The sequence below is a fragment of the Pseudophryne corroboree genome, chromosome 1, assembly GCF_028390025.1.
Source record: "Pseudophryne corroboree isolate aPseCor3 chromosome 1, aPseCor3.hap2, whole genome shotgun sequence".
Taxonomy (NCBI): domain Eukaryota; kingdom Metazoa; phylum Chordata; class Amphibia; order Anura; family Myobatrachidae; genus Pseudophryne; species Pseudophryne corroboree.
In genome coordinates this window covers 1033666345-1033690283 of record NC_086444.1, presented here as the reverse complement: position 1 = coordinate 1033690283, position 23939 = coordinate 1033666345, and the positions used below count along the sequence as shown (strand labels likewise).

At 41.7% G+C, this 23939-nt stretch overlaps 1 protein-coding gene across 1 annotated transcript in view; it reads right to left on the bottom strand.

The window, feature by feature from the left end:
* SNX25 (sorting nexin 25) overlaps nucleotides 1–23939 on the bottom strand; it is a 552258-nt gene that overhangs the window by 252464 nt on the left and 275855 nt on the right. The window contains 1 exon segment of the mRNA XM_063920745.1: nucleotides 21398–21468. Coding sequence (XP_063776815.1) covers nucleotides 21398–21468 — 71 coding nt within the window.

Below are 23939 nucleotides of genomic sequence, written 5' to 3'. Positions count from 1 at the left end.
CAATTAGTCAATTTCCTATCGCTCAAACATTATGAGTCAGGTGGGAAGGCTGAAAAGATGTTAAGTTTATATATCCTAGGAGCTGACTCTTTTTGTAAATGTCATTTCAACTGTTAAATTAGTAGCATAATATGCAATTTACCAATAGTTGGTTAGTGTATAGTCCATAGGTAATTAAATATAAGAAAGCCATCAATACGATGCTAGCACAGATAAGCGAACGACTTATTAAGTGTTAAATATGTGAATGGTATGTCCCAGATGGTATAATTATACTCTTTAGTCAAAAGTAAAATTCATACATCTGTGTCTAATTTGATAATGGAGAGAATAGAAAGACTGACAATTCTCTTGTAATAAAAATAGATATGGTAAGAGGGTCATTTGAAACTCTGGGACAGGCTGATTAAATTTAGTAATCCCATCACCCTCCGGAATGAAACATTTAAAAAGGGTGTGTTTAAGAATAACACATATTAATCATATGCACATATAATAATTAAGTCAGTACAGAGTGTGTGGAAATGCTGTGACGTGCTAAATGAGCCTAATACTCAAGCCTCCCTCTGAAAAACAGTGTAGTAAGAATGTGTCTCAAAAAGAAACACACAAACATTATACATATATATATATATATATATATATATATATATAATAGTGTTAGTGCTGGGTGAGTAAAGAGAAATTACCATGCATTACTATGAAAGGATGTGATTATATAAAGAATTGTGATAGCATGACTGTGGTGTAACTAAATACAGTGATCACTTTTGTGATAACTTGAGTGTGTAAACAAAGGGATATGAATAATATATCCCTGTTAGTGATGACATAGAAGTGCTGACTGTATTGATTAGTTGCTCATTAGAGACATGTTGTTTATTGGGGGATGGGGCATGTGATGATTAAATTGATAATAAAGGGACAGGAGGGGTAAGGACTAATATAATTTGATTATCTTAATGTAATTGAGTTAGTAATATAGAATAAAAATTGGTTGTTTAAAATTAAAAATTACCATTCAAAAACTAAATAAATTGAGAATATAATAAAAATATGTAATAAAAGCAAAAGAGTGTGAGATATGTTTAACAAATCTAAACTATTAGTAATACATTATATAGATTGTTGTTGAAATATTGGACTATGTCATGAGAATCGTAAAATTGACTGGAAACAGGACCATTTGAAGGAAAGAAGGAAAAGGAAGGGGGGGAAGGGAAATTTTTTTTTTACTAATACCCCGATACTAGGATATATTCCTGAGTTCAATTACATGTTATGGGCTAATTGTGTTTGTCAATTGATTAGACTTAGTATTAGTTTTACAGGTAGTGCTTACATTAAGCTAAAGGATATATGTTATGGTCTAACTGTGTTCGTCAATTGATTAGACTTGGTGTTAGTTTTACAAACGGTGCTTACACTCAGCTAAAGGGATATATCATTAAACAGCTGTCAGCATAGATATATAATTAGACTAATAATTATAACAAATATGCTCTAAGATATACTTAAACAGACCAATGGTTGGGCAAAATTGCAGCATGTATTAATATAGAGATCAGTTATTACATAGAGTATAAGCATAGCCCAACTGGGTCATTTATAAATTAGATCAGATTAGAGATAAGTAGGACTATATACAGTACTCATAATAAGATACGCTAAAAAGCTTTAAGAGATATTTGTTTGGAGTTATTGCTGTTCCCATCATAGGGACTGGAAGGAGACATAATATAATAAGATAAAGAAGGAGAGGAAATGTTATTAGTAACTGTAACAGATATATATGATATGATAGACAGAAAAAGAGATGGCGGAAAGAGAGTAAAGGAGGAAGGCTATAGGGGATTCAAGGGAACAAAAGGCCAAAAAGTGTGTGTCTGGTTAATAAGTTCCTGAAGATAGAGGAGACGTGGAATTCAAGTTGGAAGAAAGACCCCATAATTGATGTTTTCGTTTAGGCCTTTTGGTGCCATTGTATTCAATTTAAAAATCCACTTGCTTTCCAATTTTTGCAATTCTCTGGGGATGTTTCCACCTCTAATGCCCATACGCAATCTCTCAAGACAGAAGAATCTCAATTCTTGAGGAGACTTGGAGTGTTTACGTTGGAAATGTTTTGCAACGGAGGTAATTCTCCTAAATCTCATTGAGTCTGCTTCAACGTTCCTGATATTGCCTATATGTTCCATTATACGTATTTTGACCATTCTAGTGGTCATACCTACGTACAACATCTTGCATGGGCATTGGATGCAGTAAATGACATTAGTAGTTTGACAATTGGAGAACTCCTTCATTTGTAGCTTCTCTCCATCTCTATCCTTAACAACAGGCCTTGTTTCTACATGTGCACACACTGCACATGATCCACATGGGTACGTGCCTTTGATTTTATCCTCTCGTTTTGGAAGACGACAAAAATGACTTCTAACCAATTTGTGCCCAATATTGGGTGACTTTTTCCAGCTCATCGCTACTGTTGGACCAAGATTATTAGCCAAATCTGAGTCGTTGAGCAATAGAGGCCAATGTTTGTTAATGATCCCTCTAATTTCCTTCCATTCTTGGCAGAAGTCACCTACAAATCGTATTTCGGGTTTGATCGAAGAGTCTTTCAATTGTTTTGATCTTTTACTCTCTTGGAAGATGATAGATTGCCTATCAATGTTAAGAAGGTGTCTGCTGGCTTTTTTAATACACCTCATACTGTATCCTCGCTCTCTTAGTCTTCCAGTCAGTTCCTTACTTTTGATTTTGTATGTATCATTATCTGAACAGTTTCGTCTCAATCTAAGGAACTCCTCCCTAGGGATATTCTGGACAGTAGCTGGTAAGTGTGAGCTGGTACTGAGTAATAAACTATTGGTAGCGGTCTTTTTCCTATAGAGTTCTGTCGCCAGCATTTCATTTTTGTCCCTATAGATTCTGAGGTCCAGGAATGGAATAGATTCTCTACTAATTTTATATGTGAGTTTGAGATTCAAATCGTTGTTATTCAACCGCTGAATGAATTCTTTCAGTGTCTTATCGTCACCCTCCCAGATAATGTAAATGTCGTCTATATAACGCATCCAAGTTATTATTTTCCTGGTAAAAGGTTCATTAATCTCATTGAACACAACCTCCTTCTCCCACCAGCCCAGATATAGGTTGGCGTAAGTGGGTGCGCACGCTGCGTCCATGGCTGTTCCACGTATCTGGGTGAAGAAAGCGTCGGCAAATGTAAAGATGTTCTTGTGAAGAACAAAATGCAGTAATTGCAATAGGAAGGAATTGAAGTCACTAGGTCCCTCCATTTGAATTAAGTATTCCACCGCAGCGAGGACTTTTGCGTGGTCAATGCTGCTATAGTGTGACTCCACGTCAAGACCAACCAAAAGATAATTATCCTCTAATTTTACATCATGTAGTTTCGCAATTACATCACCCGTGTCACGTGTGTAGGAGGACAGAGCAGTTACATGTTTCCGCAAGTGAGTATCAATGAAGATACTAGCCTTCTCTGATACACCACCTATGCCAGATACTATTGGTCTTCCTGGGGGGTTACTTAGGTCTTTATGCACCTTAGGTAGGAGGTAGAACGTCGGAGTCCTAGGATGGTCCACCCGCAGGAAATCATATTCCTGTTGTGTGATCAGTCTTTCAAAGCTTTCTCAATGATTCGATTTAGAGTTATCTTACAGTTGTCAGTGGGATTAAATAGTGTCTTAATGTAACATCGAGAATCACTGAGTTGCTTCATGGCCTCCCGGATGTACATTTCTTTCGGCCATATGACGATATTACCCCCTTTGTCGGAGGGTTTTACGACCACATCCTCCCATTTGTTGATCTCATTAAGGGCTCTACGCTCCCCTTTAGTAAGGTTATCCTTGTATCTGGATCCCCTTTTACGTATCCCATCCAGATCTCTGCTGACCATATCCATAAAGATCTTCACCTCTGGACATATCTGGTCTTGTGGGAAGAAGGTTGATCTTTTCTTACAGATGGTTCTGGTTCCTGTTTGGGTTTCTCTCGGAGTACTTTCCATGGAAAGCTCTTCTAGTATCGAGATCATTTCTTGATCTTGTTCCGTGAGTTCCTCAGAGACATCCATCCCCTCATGATCCCGAGTATTATGTATACCTTGCGATACTAAAGATGAGGATGTGGTCAGTCTTTCTGTTTGTTCCATTGTTTTATTGGCATAGAACTTGGTCAATAATAACTTTCGGCAGAATAGTTTAGTATCTTTTTCCCACTGAAAGCGGTTAAAGCTCTTTTGTGGGGCAAAGGATAGACCTTTCCTTAGGACAGCATTCTGATCTTCTGTTGGTGTGTGTTCCGAGAGGTTGATAATTTTGAGGGAAGATTCCTCCGTCAGTATTTCCTGTTGTTTATCTTCCTTCTCGGGTATCTGTGTGTGATTGGAGTTTCCCATCTTTGGGGATCGTAATTTCCCCTTTGTCCCCCTCCGTGTCTTCCTTTTGCGGGGCGGCCCCTGGCCCCCCTCGTAGCCCCTAAAAAAGGGTCCTGTTCAGGATGGAATTGTTTTCTGAGGTCTGTATTACTGGACTCATAGGTGTCCTCCCCTCCTGAGGACTCTATTTCTGATGATGTATACATTTACTGATACCTTGGTTTGGGGGTGGCAGCTCTCAATTTCTTGTTATTCCACTTGAAGATGTTATTACTCAGAAAGTCCCTTTTATCCCGTAGGTATTTGTTCTTTTTCCTTTCAATAATAGTGTCCTCATAGCTTTCCAATTCCTTCTCTTGTTTCTCAAATAACTTCTGAAACTGAGTGTCTTTTTCCCAGACCTTCAGACTTTTACTAAGTCTTTCTATTTCCTTATCACACTCTTCCAAGACCAGGTTGTCATGTTTCGCCAGTATGTTCATCAATTCCTGAGAACATTTAAGCAGACAATTCTCCCATTCTTTATTCAAATTATCCGAAATCAGATTGAACGCCGGGAACAATCTAGGTCTTAGACCTCTTGGTGAAATTTTGTTTTTCATATAATTTTATTACTACAGTGGTCTGGCAAGGATAGGGCATAATATGCTTAAATTCAACTCTGTAGCCAATGTGCCTATATAAAGCTGGAGTTATCACTCAAGGACAATTGAATTAAATTTGACGTGCTGACATTTAATTCAAATAAGTGAGCCAGAGAATAACTGCAATTGTTGATTATTTGTCATAGATACTTCTTGTACCAAAGAGATTAATTTCTAAGGAGAGAAATTCCTACAGTTCCGCACGAATATAAGTATTAGCCATACAATCTTTACCATCCAAAGGAAGGAATTATAATGGTATTTTGGAGCTAAAAAAACAGATCATTTCCATTTTGTCAGGTCTTAATTTTATCAGAACACAGAACTGCCATCTGTGCTCACATATATGTTCTGATACCAGATGCATGTGGGCCGCAATGACAAATTGGTAGAATATTTATCATATAGATTTATATGTGTGTCTATACATTTCTTTTGCACCCTTCGCTTTTTTTGTGACACGGATGTATGAGATATCCATATATACATATTTTGAATATTCTCAGATAGGCGCTCCTCGAACGTGAATATTTGAGACAGCTTATCTAATATCTGGTCTCCTTATGCACTGTTCTGATACAGGTTGAGTATCCCATATCCAAATATTCCGAAATACGGAATATTCCGAAATACGGACTTTTTTGAGTGAGAGTGAAATAGTGAAACCTTTGTTTTTTGATGGCTCAATGTACACAAACTTTGTTTAATACACAAAGTTATTAATAATATTGTATTAAATGACCTTCAGGCTGTGTGTATAAGGTGTATATGAAACATAAATGATTTGTGTGAATGTACACACACTTTTTTTAATGCACAAAGTTGTAAAAAATATTGGGTAAAATTACCTTCAGGCTGTGTGTATAAGGTGTATATGTAACATAAATGCATTCTGTGCTTCGACTTAGGTCCCATCACCATGATATCTCATTATGGTATGCGATTATTCCAAAATACGGAAAAATCTGATATCCAAAATACCTCTGGTCCCAAGCATTTTGGATAAGGGATACTCAACCTGTACTACTTATTAAACAACAAACAAAAGAAGGCACAGCAAAGTGACCCCCTGGCGCTGATTGGTAATTAACAATTACTGCATATATATGTCTTATAGTATTTTTTGACCTTATAAACTTAATTTTCTTATAAGAATCTAGAAGCAGCTCAACTGTAAATAAAGGGGGCTTCTCTACCTCCTTAACATAATACTCTTAGAAGAAAAAAAAAAGTAAAAAACAGAAGCGCTAATAGATTCCTTGTTAAAAGAATTTTTATTTTTTACTTTTTACAGCTATTGCTAGATAGCTCCTTAACTTACCTAAATATCTAATTATACATTAAAAATATTACTTTTTATATATATATTATAAAAAATCTGGCCAGTTTTATAAAACAACAACGACAAAACAATATTAACACATACACAATTGGATGCTCTTCTCCGTGCGGAGAGATGGACAGTTAAATACAAATAGATCACTGTTTCATTCTGATATTAGCAGGTTAACCAGCCTCAGGAATGATACATAGTTGCTCATTCAGCTTGTGCTTTAGAGCCTTTAGGATTTTGTAACTGTGTTACAGATGGATTTTTAGTACACAGTTTCTTGCTCAGAGTGTTAGCTATTATTCACAAGTCCACGCTCTTATAGATTGTGACACATCTTTGCTTTCAAATGTATTGAGCCATGTATACAGTCTCTGTAGCTGTTCCTTTCCACTTAAATAGTATAGATGATTTTAATACACAACAGTGATGAATAAGTTAGTTGTAATTTAGCATGTAAAGCCAAAATGTAAGCTTCATTCACGGCAGTATGGAGTTTGTACAGCTCAGCTGATGTTTTTAGAGCTGATACACAGCAACGACCACTAAATTGCTCATAAGTTGCGGTGATAGAAACTTTTACTGCACTTCCGCTGATATTATAGCATGGCCATGTTGTATAGAAATAGTTACCACACAGCCTCCTGGGTTAAAGTCCTTGTCGCTCCCGGCTCTGGTGCTCGAATACCTTTTCAAGAGCCTTATCCGGAGGTATCTGGATATTTCCCAGCGTAGTGAGGCAAGTTCGTGGTATAGTTCTCTTAGGTAAGTAGAAACCAAACGATGAGACGCGTTTCTCCGCCTTTAAAACTCAGCGGCTTCCTCAGTCAGATATTTTTAATCACTGCCGCTCTGCTCGTTTTTATCCCCGGCATCTCTCAAATGCGCCTGCGTGTATTACCTGCGCTCCAAGCCTCATTTGCCGTCTTACAGCTGTAAATCGTTTCACGGGGCTGACGCAGAGTGCTCAATCACACTCCCGAATCCATTGCTATACGGGTATTTAACAGCTGTTGATGAAACTCATTTGTGTCCGCACACATATTTCAGTCCTTTGCTTATAACAAGTATACTATTTATACACATCTCATATGGACCATCAAATGCCGGTAATCAGAGCGGAGTCCTAGTAAATTTTAAATCATACATACATATATACATAAAAAATATAAATATATAGGAATAACTATAAGACCCATTCTCTAGCCAAACTCATATATACTAGAGAGAAACCTTTTAAAGAAGGAGGGCACAACATATACCAATATAATTTATTTATTATTGATTTATTTTTTATCTATTATCTATATTTCATTAATAATTTTCTGTTTGATGCATTGTTCTAAAGAACCATTTGTATTGTATTTAATAATATAGACACTACATTATAATGTTTAGATCTAATTAACAAATCCAGAGTAAATATATATACAGACTAATCTCAGAGACATTTCTTATCTACATAAATAGCTGTCTAGCATATCACACAAGGGATACTCCATTTATGTATACACATGGGGTAGATACACACATAATATGTATATAGTGCATCAGCACTACCCTTCTGTCATATTTTAATGTAACCCCAAATACCTTACCTACTGCTTATTCTATGGGTTCTAACCCCCCATTTAACAAGTATTACATAATGAATCTTATCACCATGTTTTAACTAATATGGTTCAACTCAACAGTATCGTTTAAGCCATCAGGAACTAACGTAGCTAGTCTAAATATCCAATATGCTTCCCTACGACATAGGGTATTAAATCTATCTCCCCCCCGTGCAGTGCATCTAATATGTTCAATACCTAGTACTTTAATATTGCTAGGTGTATAGAGATCACAATGTGCAGTATGGTTGGACAGAGGATGTGTTCGCACATTTTTGTTTATATTTCTCCAGTGCTCCATAAATCTAGTGTGGAGCATCCTGGTTGTGCGCCCCACATATTGTTTGCCACAACCACACTGGACCATATATATCACAAACTTAGATCTACAATTTATAAAACTTTTTATTTGAAATTTTTCCCCATTCTGGTTTGAAACAAATTCAGTAGTTTTTCTATCCGTATGTACACACGTATTGCACGTAGAACTCCCACACTTGTGAAAGCCTAAGGGTCTAGTGGGTATCCAAGTATTCCCTGCCTGTGTATGCTCTAGCTTCCTCTGATTAAAATGACTAGTAGTTAATCTTTGTTTTAGATTGTCCGACTTCCTAAAGATTACTTTCCCCTCAAGGTTAACTGACTTTCTAAGTACTATATCCAGCTTCAAAAGTTCAGAGTTCTTTTTGATTATTTTTTTTATATCATAAGAATAATTATTAAATTTTGTTATAAATACAGATGATCTATCTTGCTTAGCCCCATTATCTATATCCATCTTTTCATGTGTAGATTTAGAATTTTTACTCTCCATACTCGGCAATGTACTTCTTTCCATACCTTCTACTTCCCTTAAGGCCCTATTTAGAACTTCTTTGGGATAACCTTGTTCTAAGAATGAATCAAACAATTGATCCACTTGTTTTCTATAAAATATTTGGATGGTGATATAATTCCAAGGGGTTTGAGAATTCTAAAAAATTCAACCTTTGGAGAGGACCCTAAATTCACCAATGACTGGAATCAAATATTGGATGCATGTTCTAAGAACCTTATGAAATTGTTGATTAAATATAGAGAAGAAAAAGTTCAGAACCTTCAGGTCGAAATAGAACAGACACAAAATTTGTTGAAGGATTTTGAGACACATCCAGAATTTAAAAATAGAGATCTAAAAGTAAATAAGAAAATTGAGGAGTTTGAACAGACCCTTATATACAGAAAAGAACAGAAAATGAACAGAGACAAAATAGACTATGAAAAAGGAGATTAACTACTAGTCATTTTAATCAGAGGAAGCTAGAGCATACACAGGCAGGGAATACTTGGATACCCACTAGACCCTTAAGCTTTCACAAGTGTGGGAGTTCTACGTGCAATACGTGTGTACATACGGATAGAAAAACTACTGAATTTGTTTCAAACCAGAATGGGGAAAAATTTCAAATAAAAAGTTTTATAAATTGTAGATCTAAGTTTGTGATATATATGGTCCAGTGTGGTTGTGGCAAACAATATGTGGGGCGCACAACCAGGATGCTCCACACTAGATTTATGGAGCACTGGAGAAATATAAACAAAAATGTGCGAACACATCCTCTGTCCAACCATACTGCACATTGTGAGCTCTATACACCTAGCAATATTAAAGTACTAGGTATTGAACATATTAGATGCACTGCACGGGGGGAGATAGATTTAATACCCTATGTCGTAGGGAAGCATATTGGATATTTAGACTAGCTACGTTAGTTCCTGATGGCTTAAACGATACTGTTGAGTTGAACCATATTAGTTAAAACATGGTGATCAGATTCATTATGTAATACTTGTTAAATGGGGGGGTTAGAACCCATAGAATAAGCAGTAGGTAAGGTATTTGGGGTAACATTAAAATATGACAGAAGGGTAGTGCTGATGCACTATATACATAGTATGTGTGTATCTACCCCATGTGTATACATAAATGGAGTATCCCTTGTGTGATATGCTAGACAGCTATTTATGTAGATAAGAAATGTCTCTGAGATTAGTCTGTATATATATTTACTCTGGATTTGTTAATTAGATTTAAACATTATAATGTAGTGTCTATATTATTAAATACAATACAAATGGTTCTTTAGAACAATGCATCAAACAGTAGAAAATTATTGATAAAATGAAATATAGATAATAGATAAAAAATAAATCAATAATAAATAAATTATATTGGTATATGTTGTGCCCTCCTTCTTTAAAAGGTTTCTCTCTAGTATATATGAGTTTGGCTAGAGAATGGGTCTTATAGTTATTCCTATATATTTATATTTTTTAGGTATATATGTATGTATGATTTAAAATTTACTAGGACTCCGCTCTGATTACCGGCATTTGATGGTCCATATGAGATGTGTATAAATAGTATACTTGTTATAAGCAAAGGACTGAAATATGTGTGCGGACACAAATGAGTTTCATCAACAGCTGTTAAATACCCGTATAGCAATGGATTCGGGAGTGTGATTGAGCACTCTGCGTCAGCCCCGTGAAACGATTTACAGCTGTAAGACGGCAAATGAGGCTTGGAGCGCAGGTAATACACGCAGGCGCATTTGAGAGATGCCGGGGATAAAAACGAGCAGAGCGGCAGTGATTAAAAATATCTGACTGAGGAAGCCGCTGAGTTTTAAAGGCGGAGAAACGCGTCTCATCGTTTGGTTTCTACTTACTTAAGAGAACTATACCACGAACTTGCCTCACTACGCTGGGAAATATCCAGAGACCTCCGGATAAGGCTCTTGAAAAGGTATTCGAGTACCAGAGCCGGGAGCGACAAGGACTTTAACCCAGGAGGCTGTGTGGTAACTATTTCTATACAACATGGCCATGCTATAATATCAGCGGAAGTGCAGTAAAAGTTTCTATCACCGCAACTTATGAGCAATTAAGTGGTCGTTGCTGTGTATCAGCTCTAAAAACATCAGCTGAGCTGTAAAAACTCCATACTGACGTGAATGAAGCTTACATTTTGGCTTTACATGCTAAATTACAACTAACTTATTCATCACTGTTGTGTATTAAAATCATCTATACTATTTAAGTGGAAAGGAACAGCTACAGAGACTGTATACATGGCTCAATACATTTGAAAGCAAAGATGTATCACAATCTATAAGAGCGTGGACTTGTGAATAATAGCTAACACTCTGAGCAAGAAACTGTGTACTAAAAATCCATCTGTAACACAGTTACAAAATCCTAAAGGCTCTAAAGCACAAGCTGAATGAGCAACTATGTATCATTCCTGAGGCTGGTTAACCTGCTAATATCAGAAGGAAACAGTGTGATCTAATTGTATTTAACTGTCCATCTCTCCGCACGGAGAAGAGCATCCAATTGTGTATGTGTTAATATTGTTTTGTCATTTTTGTTGTTTTATAAAACTGGCCAGATATTTTATAATATATATATAAAAAGTAATATTTTTAATGTATAATTAGATATTTAGGTAAGTTAAAAAGCTATCTAGCAATAGCTGTAAAAAGTCAAAAAATAAAAATTCTTTTAACAAGGAATCTATTAGCGCTTCTGTTTTTTCCTTTTTTTTTTTCAATCTGTACTAGATGCATGTGGGCCGCAATGACAAATTGGTAGAAATGTATCATAGAGATTTATATGTGTGTTTATACATTTCTTTTGCACCCTCAGCTTCCTTTGTGACACGGATGTATGAGATATTCATACATACATATTTTGAATATTCTCACAGATAGGCGCTCCTCGGACGTGAATATTTGAGACAGTTTATCTAATATCTGGTCTCCTATATGCACTGTCTTGTCAGCCACACATTGTTGCAGAATGGTGGATGCAAATTGTATCAAACTACATAAACACTGTTACTGCAGTCTTGAACAGTAGACTGGTGTAAAGGGTGACTGAATGTTACAAAACCTTGAATTTACCTATTGGGCTCCTTTCTTTTCTCCTTTTACTCCCTGGAATTAACACGGGAATTACTTGGAAAGGCACATATAGAGGATCTCTGTGAAAATATGAACTCCTCTTTTAGAAAGCTATTTGGACGATAATATTATAGAAAGTATCACTTAATCTAAAGGGAGCTTAACAGTAGCTAAATAGCACTGATTAATTTTAACAATATTTCACTTGGCTTATTAAATTGGTTGTACTTTTCTTGCCTAGCATAACATTTATTGTATGTTAATACCATTTTTTGACCCAGTAACATAAAATTACTGGACGTTGATACCATTTTTGAGGTTCTAGTCTTATAGGCAATTCTTTCTTTATCAATCCTTGCACTTTCAGGCTATCAGATCAAACATTATGCCTGTTTATGGTGATTATTTTTAATTATGGAAATAAAAGTTAATATGTTTTATATATAGAACAATTATTTCAAAAGAGTGCGCCACACACTAAGCCCCATTTTTAGTGACAGGCCCACTAGTGGCTAACACTAATAACCTCTAGAAAAAAATACTGCAACTTAGCTTAGTGGCGCACCTCCAACCCCTATCTATCTTATAAAGGACCCTTTTCGGTCCTGATAATAAATTCCTTTTCTGAATGGTTGGTTTCATTATTATTCCTTAATTGGTTTCTCCATGCCTGTGCAGTGTCCTTTGGACTTTATATGTCCTCCCCATAAGAATGCTAGAAACTGTGCCCGAGGAGACGGACATCTTCGAGAGAAGGATTTAACACAGATAGTGGCGAGATTCACACCAGCTCACACATACAAGGCAAATCAAGCTAACTAGCTTGAAACGCAGCAACCGCTGAAACATTACTTACCAAGTAACAATGCAGAACTCAACTAAAACGAAGTTGTACTGAACCAAATAACGATAGCAGGAAAACGAAGCGCTGGGCAGACGCCCAGCATCCTCTACGGATTACGAGAAAAGGATTTACAGGTAGGTAACCAAAATCCTATTTTCTCTTACGTCCTAGAGGATGCTGGGGTCCACATTAGTACCATGGGAATTTACCAAAGCTCCCATATCGGGAGGTAGAGTGCGGAGGCTCCTGCAGAACTGATTGACTAAACTTTAGGTCCTCAGCAGCCAAAGTATCGAACTTGTAAAACTTTGCAAACGTGTTCGACCCAGACTAAGTAGCCAGGACACCCCGGGCAGCCGACCAGGAAGAACCCACCTTACGAGTAGAGTGGGCCTTAACAGACGTAGGACACAGCAAGCCTGCCATAGAATACACATGCTGGATAGTGAACCTGATCCAGCGAGAGACTGTCTGCATAGAAGCAGGACACCCAAGTTTCTTGGGATCATACAGGACAAACAGAGTCCGATTTTCTGTAACGAGCAGTCCTCTTCACATAGATTTTCAGAGCCCTTACAACATCCAAGGACTTTGATGAAATTGAGGAGTCAGTAGCAACTGGCACCACAATAGGTTGGTTGATATGAAATGCCGACACAACCATCGGAAGAAACTGCTGACGTGTCCGAAGATCAGCCCTATCTTCATGGAAGATCAAGTATGGGCTTCTACAGGACAAAGCCCCCAACTCTGACACCCGTCTAGAAGAAGCTAAGGCCAACAAAGTGACAGCCTTCCACGTGAGAAACTTGACTTCAACCTCCTGTAGAGGCTCAAATCAGTCCAACTAGAGGAACTGCAACACCATGTTAAGATCCCAGAGGGCCATAGGTGGCACAAAAGGGAGGTTGGATGTGCAGAACTCCCTTCAAAAAAAGCCTGAACCTCAAGGAGGGCAGCCAATTGTTTTTGGAAGAAAATGGATAGGGCCGAAATTTGTACCTTTATGGATCCCAAACTCAGGCCCATATCCACACCTGCTTGCAGGAAGAGGAGAAAACGTCCCAGTTGAAACTCCAACGTAGGAAGCGTCACACCAAGATACATAATTTTTCCAAATACGATGTTTATGTTTAGACGCAACTCCTTTCCTAGCCTGTATCAGGGTAGGAATAACCTTGTTCGGAATGCCCTTCCGAGCTAGTATCAGGCGTTCAACCTCCATGCCGTCAAACGTAGCCGCAGTAAGTCTTGATAGGCGAACGGCCCCTGCTGCAACAGAGGAAGAGGAAGAGGCCTCGGCTCTTCTTGCAGTAGATCCAGAAGATCCGAGTACCAAGCCCTTCTTGGCCAGTCTGGAGCAATGAGGATCGCTTGAACACTTATTCTCCTTATGAGCTTTAGAACTCTTGGGATGAGTGGAAGTGGAGGAAACAGGTACACCGACTGGAACACCCACGGAGTCACCAGGGCATCCACCGCCACTGCTTGCGGGTCCCTCGACCTGGAACAATATCGCCAAAGCTTCTTGTTGAGACAAGAGGCCATTATATCGATTTGAGGTACACCCCAAAGATCTGTTACCTCCGTAAACACCTCCGGATGGAGTACCCACTCTCCTGGATGGAGATAGTTTCTGCTGAGGAAGTCCGCTTCCCAGTTGTCTACTCCCGGAATGAAGATTGCTGACAGCGCCAACACGTGTTTTTCTGCCCAGAGGATGACTCTCGTTACCTCTGACATTGCAGCTCTGCTCTTCGTTCCGCCCTGTCGGTTGATGTAAGCCACTGTCGTTACATTGTCCGACTGCACTTGAATTACCTGATTTCTCAGAAGATGGGCGGCTTTGAGAAGACCGTTGTAGACGGCTCTTAGTTCTAGAATGTTTATCCGCAGGCCGGCTTCCAGACTTGACCACCTTCCTTGGAAGGTCTCCCCTTGAGTGACTGCGCCCCAGCCTCAGAGACTTGCATCCGTAGTTAGAAGGACCCAGTCCTGAATCCCGAACCTGCAGCCCTCCAGAAGGTGAGGTAGTTGCAACCACCATAGGAGTGAAATCCTGGCATTTGGTGACAGACTTATCCTCTGGTACATATGTAGATGGGATGCCGACCACTTGTCCAGGAGATCCAATTGGAAAGACCGAGCATGAAACCTCCCATACTGTAGAGCCTCGTAAGAGGCCACCATCTTCCCCAGAAGGCGAATGCACTGATGAACCGGCACCCGGGCTGGCTTTAGGACATCCCGGACCATTGCTTGTATCACCAACGCTTTTTCCTCTGGAAAAAACATCCTCTGCACTTACGTGTCAAGGATCATTCCCAGAAAGGACAACCTGGTTGGTTGCAAATTTGATTTTGGAAGATTCAGGATCCAACTGTGTTCCCTGAGTAGATGGGTCGTGAGAAGGATGGAGTGTAACAGCTTCTCCTTGGACAGAGCCTTTATCAGCAGATCGTCCAGATATGGAATTATGTTCACCCCGTCTGCGGAGGAGACCCATCATTTCTGTCATCACCTTAGTGAAAACCCTCGGTGCTGTGGAGAGGCCGAATGGCAGAGCCTGACACTGATAGTAACAGTCCAACAGTGCGAATCAGAGATAAGCCTGATGCGGTGGCCAAATCGGAATGTGGAGGTACGCATCCTTGATATTCAGGGATACCAGGAATTCCCCCTCTTCCAGACTTAATATCACCGCCCTTAGAGATTCCATTTTGAACTTGAACTCCTTCAGAAAGGGATTTAGCGATTTTAGGTTCAGAATGGGCCTGATCGAACCATCCGGTTTCGGTACCACAAAAAGGTTCGAATAGTAACCTTTGTTTTGCAGATGAGGAGGGACCTGTACAATAACCTGTGCCTCCACCAACTTCTGGACGGCTGCCTGCAGAACAGCCCTGTCTGCCAGCAAAGCTGGTAAGCCTGATTTGAAGAATCCGTAAGGAGGGAGATGTTGAAATTCCAGCCTATACCCCTTGGTCACGATATCTTGCAACCAGTGATTCAGGCTGTACGACAACCAGACGTGACAGAAAAGCCTGAGTCTCGCTCCCACCGGCCCCACCTCCAGGGAGTGCAGTCCACCGTCATGCGGAGGACTTCGGCGTACCTGAAGCAGGTTTCTGTTCCTGCTTCAGGTTTCTGTTCCTGCTCCTGTTCTTCTCCCCTAAAGAAGGTGTTGGACGGTCTTGCCTTTCGTGGCTTGGCAGCCCGAAAGGGCTGTGATGCAGTTGAAGAAAAGGGTTTCTTTGTAGCAGGTGCAGCTGAGGGAAGAAAAGGTGACTTACCCACCGTAGCCGTGGAGATCCACGCATCTAACGCTTCCCTAAATAGAGCCTGACCTGTGTAGGGTAGGGCCTCCACACTTCTCCTGGAGTCCGCATCGGCAGACCACTGTCGCATCCACAGTCCTCGACGAGCTGAGACAGACATGGAAGAAATTCCCGCAGCCATGGAACCCAGGTCTTTCATGGATTCTACGAGAAATCCTGCCGAATCCTGAATGTTACGAAAAAACAATTCAACATCAGATTTATCCATAGTATTCAAATTTTCAAGTAATGTGCCTGACCACTTTACTATAGCTTTGTCAATCCAAGCACTGGCAATATTGGGACGTAATATAGCCCCTGAAGCCGTGTACATGGATTTGAGCGTATTATCAATTTTACGATCAGCCGGCACTTTCAAGGCGGTGGATCCTGGAACAGGTAAAACCACCTTTTTTGAGAGTCTGGATACAGACGCGTCCAACAATGGGCGGGTTCTCCCATTTGTTTTCTATCCTCCACAGGGAAAGGAAACGTCACCAGGACCCTTTTAGGGATCTGGAATTTTTTCTCAGGGTTTTCCCATGCTTTTTCAAATATAGCATTTAATTCTTTGGATGCAGGGAAGGTTAGCGAGGCTTTCTTATTTTCAGTAAAATAAGCCTCCTCAACCTGCACAGGTGTTGCATCAGTAATATTCAACACATCCCTAATGGCCTCTTTCATCAACTGCACCCCTTTTGCAAGACATGCTGCCCCCCTCAACACATCCCCATCACCATCCTCAGTGTCAGAATCGGTATCCGTGTCATCTTGTATAATCTGTGCAAGAGCACGTTTTAGGGAATATACAGCAGGGGGCCCTGAGGTAACAGAACTGGGCCAGACTGCCATAGAGCTCTGTAAAGCCTGAGTTGCAGACTCATTGTGTGTAACCCTTGTAGAAATTGGAGAAATCATAGATTTGATAGAGGATAACCACTCAGGCTCCCTTGCTGGTAACTGTGCTAAAACAGTGCAATCCTGATTACATGGAATGGGATCATCCTGAGAGGACATATCCTCTGCGGCATATGACACAGAGTCCCTGGACATAGCTTAATGGAGACCACAGACACTCCACACACACACACACACACACACACACACACACACACGGAAGGGCAGACAGAATTTCACCCCAAGAATGGCAAGAGAGAGACAGAGATTAGAGCCAACCCACACACAGCGCTTTTAAGGTAAAGGGAGACCCCAACCAGCGCTGACTGTGCACCTTAATAGGTTACACAGACTGTATACAGCCTCCCCCCTTCTACAACCCCCTGGTACAGTGAGAGATAGCTGGAGTTGTTCAGGAGGGACTTGCTCTTCACTGACAGCGTTGTGCAGGCAGGAAAATGGCACTGTCTTCCCGCTCTTCATAGGATTATAGTGGCCTGAGGTATTATGCTGGCAGAGATCCCGACCCCGACAGGCTGTGTGACCAGTGTAGGCGCTGGCTCAGGTCGCCCCTCACAGCGCCGCACTATGTACCGCTGAGCCCCGAAGCGCAGTTAGTACTGTGCTCCATACCCTGTTGCCGCCATCTTCACACTGGCCCCCCGCTTGCTAGGGGGGGGTCGGTGACTCACTCGCCACCAATCTTCTGGCTCTGTCAGGGGGTGGCGGCATGCTGCTGGGGTGAGCGATCCCCTGTGGTGGGGAACGATCAATCCCCTCAGGAGCTGTGTCCTTTCAGCGGAGATACTGGCTCAGACCCCACAGGGTGGACACTACTCCCCCCCCCCCTCCCCCCCTTAGTCCCACGAAGCAGGGAGGCTGTTGCCAACAGACTCCCTGTAAAATAACAAACACTAAAAAAAAAACAAAAAAAAAACTTTTTCTAAAGAAGCTCTGTAGAGCTCCCCTAGCTGTGACCGGCTCCTCTGGGCACATTTTCTAAACTGAGTCTGGGGGGAGGGAGGAGCCAGCCCACACTCTCAAACTCTTAAAGTGCCAATGGCTCCTGGTGGACCAGTCTATACCCCATGCTACTGATGTGGACCCCAGCATCCTCTAGGACGTAAGAGAAACTTATGTAAAAAGATAAAAGTATGTATGTTATTAGTGGAGTACAGATGCAGCAAGCACGAATTTGCTAGTAATTGCCATGGAAATATTGGTTTTGTCCTATAATGTCTGTACTCTCGTATGCACTTTATGTCCTATGCTTATATAGTACTGTATGTTCTTAGTACGGCACTGCAGATCCCTTGTGGCATACTTGCCGATATTCTGGATGCCCGCCCTGTGAGAAGGTGGCCAGCTAGGCATGGCGGGGGGGGCGTGGTACGACACAAACGTCCGCACACAACCTCCCGGCTGCGGGAGCTTGTGTGCGGCTGCAGTGGGGTACAGGCAGGTGACAGCTGTCCGGGAGACATGCCCACTTCTATGGGGTCAGGAGCGTCACCGGTTTTTCGGGAGCCTACCAGCCATTTCAGGAGAGTTGGCAAGTATGCCTTGTGGAGTACTAGAAATAAATATTACAAATATGATTCTAACTCCATACTTATTGCATTTACCCTACACATGAGTCAGACAAGCTAATGCTCTGATATTACTTTAATGAAACTAGGACAGGTTTCAAACAAACAGATGTGTTATGTGTTTATTGTGTCCAAACTGGCCATAGACCCAGACCCTGAGGTCCAGCTACATCTGATCATGTACAGACGCCCTCAGATTTGTAGATTTGCACTTAAAACACAGGTTTAACTATTGGTAAACAGCAAACATCTCAATACACTCACCTCTCATAGGGGGTAATTCCAAGTTGGTCACAGCAGGAATTTTTTTTAGCAGTTGGGCAAAACTATGTGCACTGCAGGGGGGGGCAGATATAACATGTGCAGAGAGAGTTAGATTTAGATGGGGTGTGTTCAAACTGAAATCTAAATTGCAGTGTAAAAATAAAGCAGGCAGTATTTACTCTGCACAGAAACAAAATAACCCACCCAAATCTAACTCTCTCTGCACATGTTATATCTGTTAAAATCCTGCTGCGATCAACTTGGAATTACCCCCACAAAACAAGGTTTCCCTAACAAATCTGTTGTAAAATAACTCACAACAATGAATCTCTAATGAGACATGAGGAACTCAGGACCCGATTCTGATATGTGAATAAAGTAAGAAAGAGAAAGTAACTGTGCACCTGGACAATGCAAATGGTGCAAATACATGAATGTCTTTTACTGGATGTTTTTGCATAAAGCCCAAAAATACTGGAAAGCTTTATTTTTACACTGCAATTGTAATATAGATATTAATAATTAACAGATTTCAGTTTGGACACGCCTCTCAAAACTAATGGGCCCTACACACTGGCCGACATGACTGCACGATATGAACGATCTCGTTCATTAATGAACGAGATAACGTTCATATCGTGCAGTGTGGAGGCTCCAGCGATGAACGATGTGCGGCCCCCGCGCTCGTTCATCGCTGGTCCCCCGTTGGCTGTACATGCAGGCCAATATGGACGATCTCGTCCATATTTGCCTGCAGTTCTATGGAGCCGTGTGACGGGGGGAGTGAAGAAACTTCACTCCCCCCGTCACTGCTTCCCCGCCGCCGGGTCGCCCGTCGGCCGTATCCGCCGCCGGGCAGCTCGGCGGCGGATCGGCCAGTGTGTAGGGCCTATTAATCTCTAAGCACGTTTTAAATCTGCCTCATCTGCAGTGCAGTATGGTTTTACCCACATACACAATTACTTGCTCTTCCTTACTTCATTCCCCAATCAGAATCAGGCCCTCAGTGTTCAAATCCCTTTCAGAACAGAATGTATAAAGGACCATACACACTAGCTGATTTTGAGCTCAAAGTAGATCACTTCTGGTATTTTCAGCCACTTTGAGCTCAAATTCGGTCAGTGTGTATGGCCGGGCGGTAAGCGGTGATGCGCACTCCAGCATCATCGCTGGCCGCAGCCGTCTGTTGGGCTGTACAGTCTTCTACTGTGGAAAGTGCTCCGTGCTCCGCCCCCCCCCCCCCCCCCCCCGCTCCGCCCCCCCCCCACCACCACCACCACCACCGTGGACACATCGCTGGCACGCTGGGATAAAAATGCCCAGTGTATATGCACCTTTAGAGTATGTATGCCTCCTCAACACAGAAGAGGAACCATTTGTGTACACCTAAAACAATGTACAGGTTGAGTATCCCTTATCCAAAATGCTTGGGACCAGAGGTATTTTGGATATCAGATTTTTCCGTCTTTTGGAATAATTGCATACCATAATGAGATATCATGGTGATGGGACCTAAATCTAAGCACAGGATGCATTTATGTTTCATGTACACCTTATCCACACAGCCTGAAGGTCATTATAGCCAATATTTTTTGTAACTTTGTGCATTGAACAAAGTGTATCTACAGTCACACAATTCATTTATGTTTCATATACACCTTATACACACAGCCTGAAGGTCATGCCGCAGACCAGACTGAGGAGGCAGAGCGGCAGGCAGGAGAGGCGCGGCTTCGGGTGGCTGGGCGGCGGATCGCGATCGACTGGTCGCATGTCCGCGATCGACTGGTCGCATGTCCGCGATCGACCAGTCGATCGCGATCGACTGTTTGGCCACCCCTGCTCTAGAGTTATACCCTCTCTCTTTCTCAACTCTTCTATTTACAAAATAAGCAAATGCAGTATGTCCCCAACAAACCCTTAATATAAACTGACAGTCTCGTAGATAAAACATATGTAACCTTACAAGCAGCATATGTAATACATTGTCATCTACCGGCTTTCATACAGGCACAGTGACATTTACTGAAGACAAAATCCACTTCAGTCATTTTATTTGCTCAAGGTGCATGGCCAGACATAGAAGAGATTTGTCACACCTTCTAAAGAGGACAAGAGGAGATGCTGCCTTTTGCAACCAATAAGATTCTAGCAATAAGGGGTCTATTTATGAAGCAGTGAAAAGTGTGGAGTAGTGAGCCAGTGGAGAAGTTGCCCATGGCAACCAATCAACATTGAAGTAACAGTCGTAATTTGCATACTACACAATTGTACGGAGCAGCTGATTGGTTGCCATGGGCAACTTCTCCACAGGCTCACTTCTCCACTCTTCACTGCTTCATGAAGAGATCCCAAAATTATCTATTACATGATATAAAATGATAGCTAGAATCTGATTACTTGCTATAGCCAACACCTCCCCTTGTCCTCTTTAGGTGGTTTGGTAACTGTCCACCATAATCTCTTAACTCACAAATGGTTAACGGGTTTTTGCCAATTAGAAGATGTAGCTAATATTACTATTAATAAACGTCTCACCTTTTTGTCTTTTCATCTGTGGAAAGCTTCCGATTGTAGTTGCTTGAATTATTTCAACAACAATCTGATACCTAAAAAGCAGTAAGAAAATATTGTGGTTACATGTTTTAATTCAGTGTTTGTAGACCACTTTAAAGGTGGGTACACACTGATAGATATATCTGCAGATCAATTGATCTGCAGATATATCTATGGACGGATCGGGCAGTGTGCTGTGCATACACACTGCCCGATCCGTCGGGGACTGATATCATGAACTGGGCGGGCGTGTATACACAGCCGCCCAGTTCAGCTGCCAATCACTGCCGGCCACCGCACCATGTGTACGGGCGGCCGGATGGTCGCCCGTACACACACACACAGCGATGCGCCAATACATCAGTAGATATATTGCCCGTCGGCTGTGCTGCGGGGCCGACGTGATATGTCTGTGAACGACGGAGTTCACAGACATATCGCCCGTTCACATTGGCATACGGACCCGCGATATATCGGACGTTGAATAGAACGGCCGATATATCGGCCAGTGTGTACCCACCTTAAGAGATTTCATTTTTCATACACATATAATATTATACAAAATAACATCACTAAATACAAAAGTTAAGGTAGAGTTATACAGTTGTACCTACACAGCAGATCTGATGTTTGAGGTAAAGAAAACTAAAGTAAACAATATGTCTACCAAAAAAACAAGTGTCTGAAGTATAACGTTGGGGGGGGGGGGAATGAGATTTATGGTAAGAACTGACCGCTGTTAAATCTTTCTGCGAGGTACACTGGGCTCCACAAGGATTAACATCGGGTGTAGAGTAGGATCTTGATCCGAGGCACCAACAGGCTCAAAGCTTTGACTGTTCCCAAGATGCACAGCGCCGCCTAATCTAGAACCCCGCCTCCATGCACAGGATCTCAGTTTCGTTAACCAGTCCAATGCAGTAGCAGGTACCAGAGACGACAATAGTGAGTAGCCACATACACCACACGCTCACTACAGGAGAGGGTATCAGCGGCTAATGCCATACCAACTCAAAGAAGCCAAGTGCGTCAGCGTGGGCGCCTTGTGGAGCCCAGTGTACCTTGCAGAAAGAGATTTAACAAGGGTAAGTTCTTACCATAAATCTCGTTTTCTGCTGCGGGGTACACTGGGCTCCACAAGGATTAACATCAGGGAGGTCCTAAAGCAGTTCCATATGGGAGGGGACGCACTGTAGCGCGCACAAGAACCCGGCGTCAAAAGGAAGCATCCTGGGAGGTGGAAGTATCGAAGGCATAGAACCTTATGAATGTGTTCACTGAGGACCACGTAGCCGCCTTGCACAATTGTTCAAGGGTCACACCACGGCGGGCCGCCCAAGAAAGTCCAACAGACCGAGTAGAATGGGCTTTGATGGTAGCAGGAGCTGGCAGACCAGCCTGTACATAAGCATGTGCAATCACCATTCTAATCCATCTGGCCAAGGTCTGCTTGTTAGCAGGCCAGCCACGTTTGTGAAATCCAAACAGCACAAAGAGAGAATCAGACTTCCTAATGGAGGCAGTTCGCTTCACATAGATACGGAGAGCCCGAACCACATTTAAAGACTGCACTTTGGAAGACAACTCAGTAAAACTAAAGGCCGGAACCACAATCTCCTGATCAAGGTGGAAGGAAGGCACAACCTTGGGTAGATAATCCGGACACGTTCTAAGAACCGCCCGGTCACGGTGAAAAAATCAGATAGGGGGACTTACAGGACAAGGTACCCAAGTCCGAGACCCTTCTAGCTGACGCGATAGCCAGCAAAAACAAAACTTTAAAGGGAAAGTAACTTAAGGTCTGCAGATGCAAGAGGTTCAAACGGAGACTCTTGCAAAGCCTCCAAAACCACCGACAAATCCCAAGGGGCCACAGGCGGTACATAAGGAGGCTGAATCCGCAACACACCCAACAGTGTAAGTATGAACATCCGGTAGGGTAGTAATCTCTCTCTGAAACCAAACCAACAAGGCAGAAATGTGAACCTTGAGGGAGGCCAGACGAAGGCCTAAATCCAGGCCCTGTTGTAGGAAGGCCAACAGTTTGACCATACTAAACTTGAAAAAGTCATGATTATGAGACGCACACCAAGTAAAGTAAGAATTCCAGACCCTATAGTAAATCCGAGCAGAAGCCAGCTTACGGGCCTTCAACATACTTTGAACGACCACCTCAGAAAAACCCTTGGACCTCAAGACGGAAGCTTCAAGAGCCACGCCGTCAAAGCCAGACGGGCCAAGTCCTGGTAAACAAAAGGGCCCTGAACGAGGAGGTCTGGTCGTTGTGGAAGTAGAAGGGGACGATCTAGCGAGAGGCCTTGTAGATCAGAGAACCAATGACGTCTGGGCCACGCTGGAGCGATCAGAACTAGGATTCCTCCTTCTTGCTTGAACTTCCTTATTGTAGAGGGAGAAACCTGATTTTTGCGCAATAAACACTCTAGGTGCAGCCAAGTTTTAAACAAAGGGTTCCCCAAAGCCGAAGAAAAGTGCAGAGTACAAAAATGAATAAAACCAGTGGCGC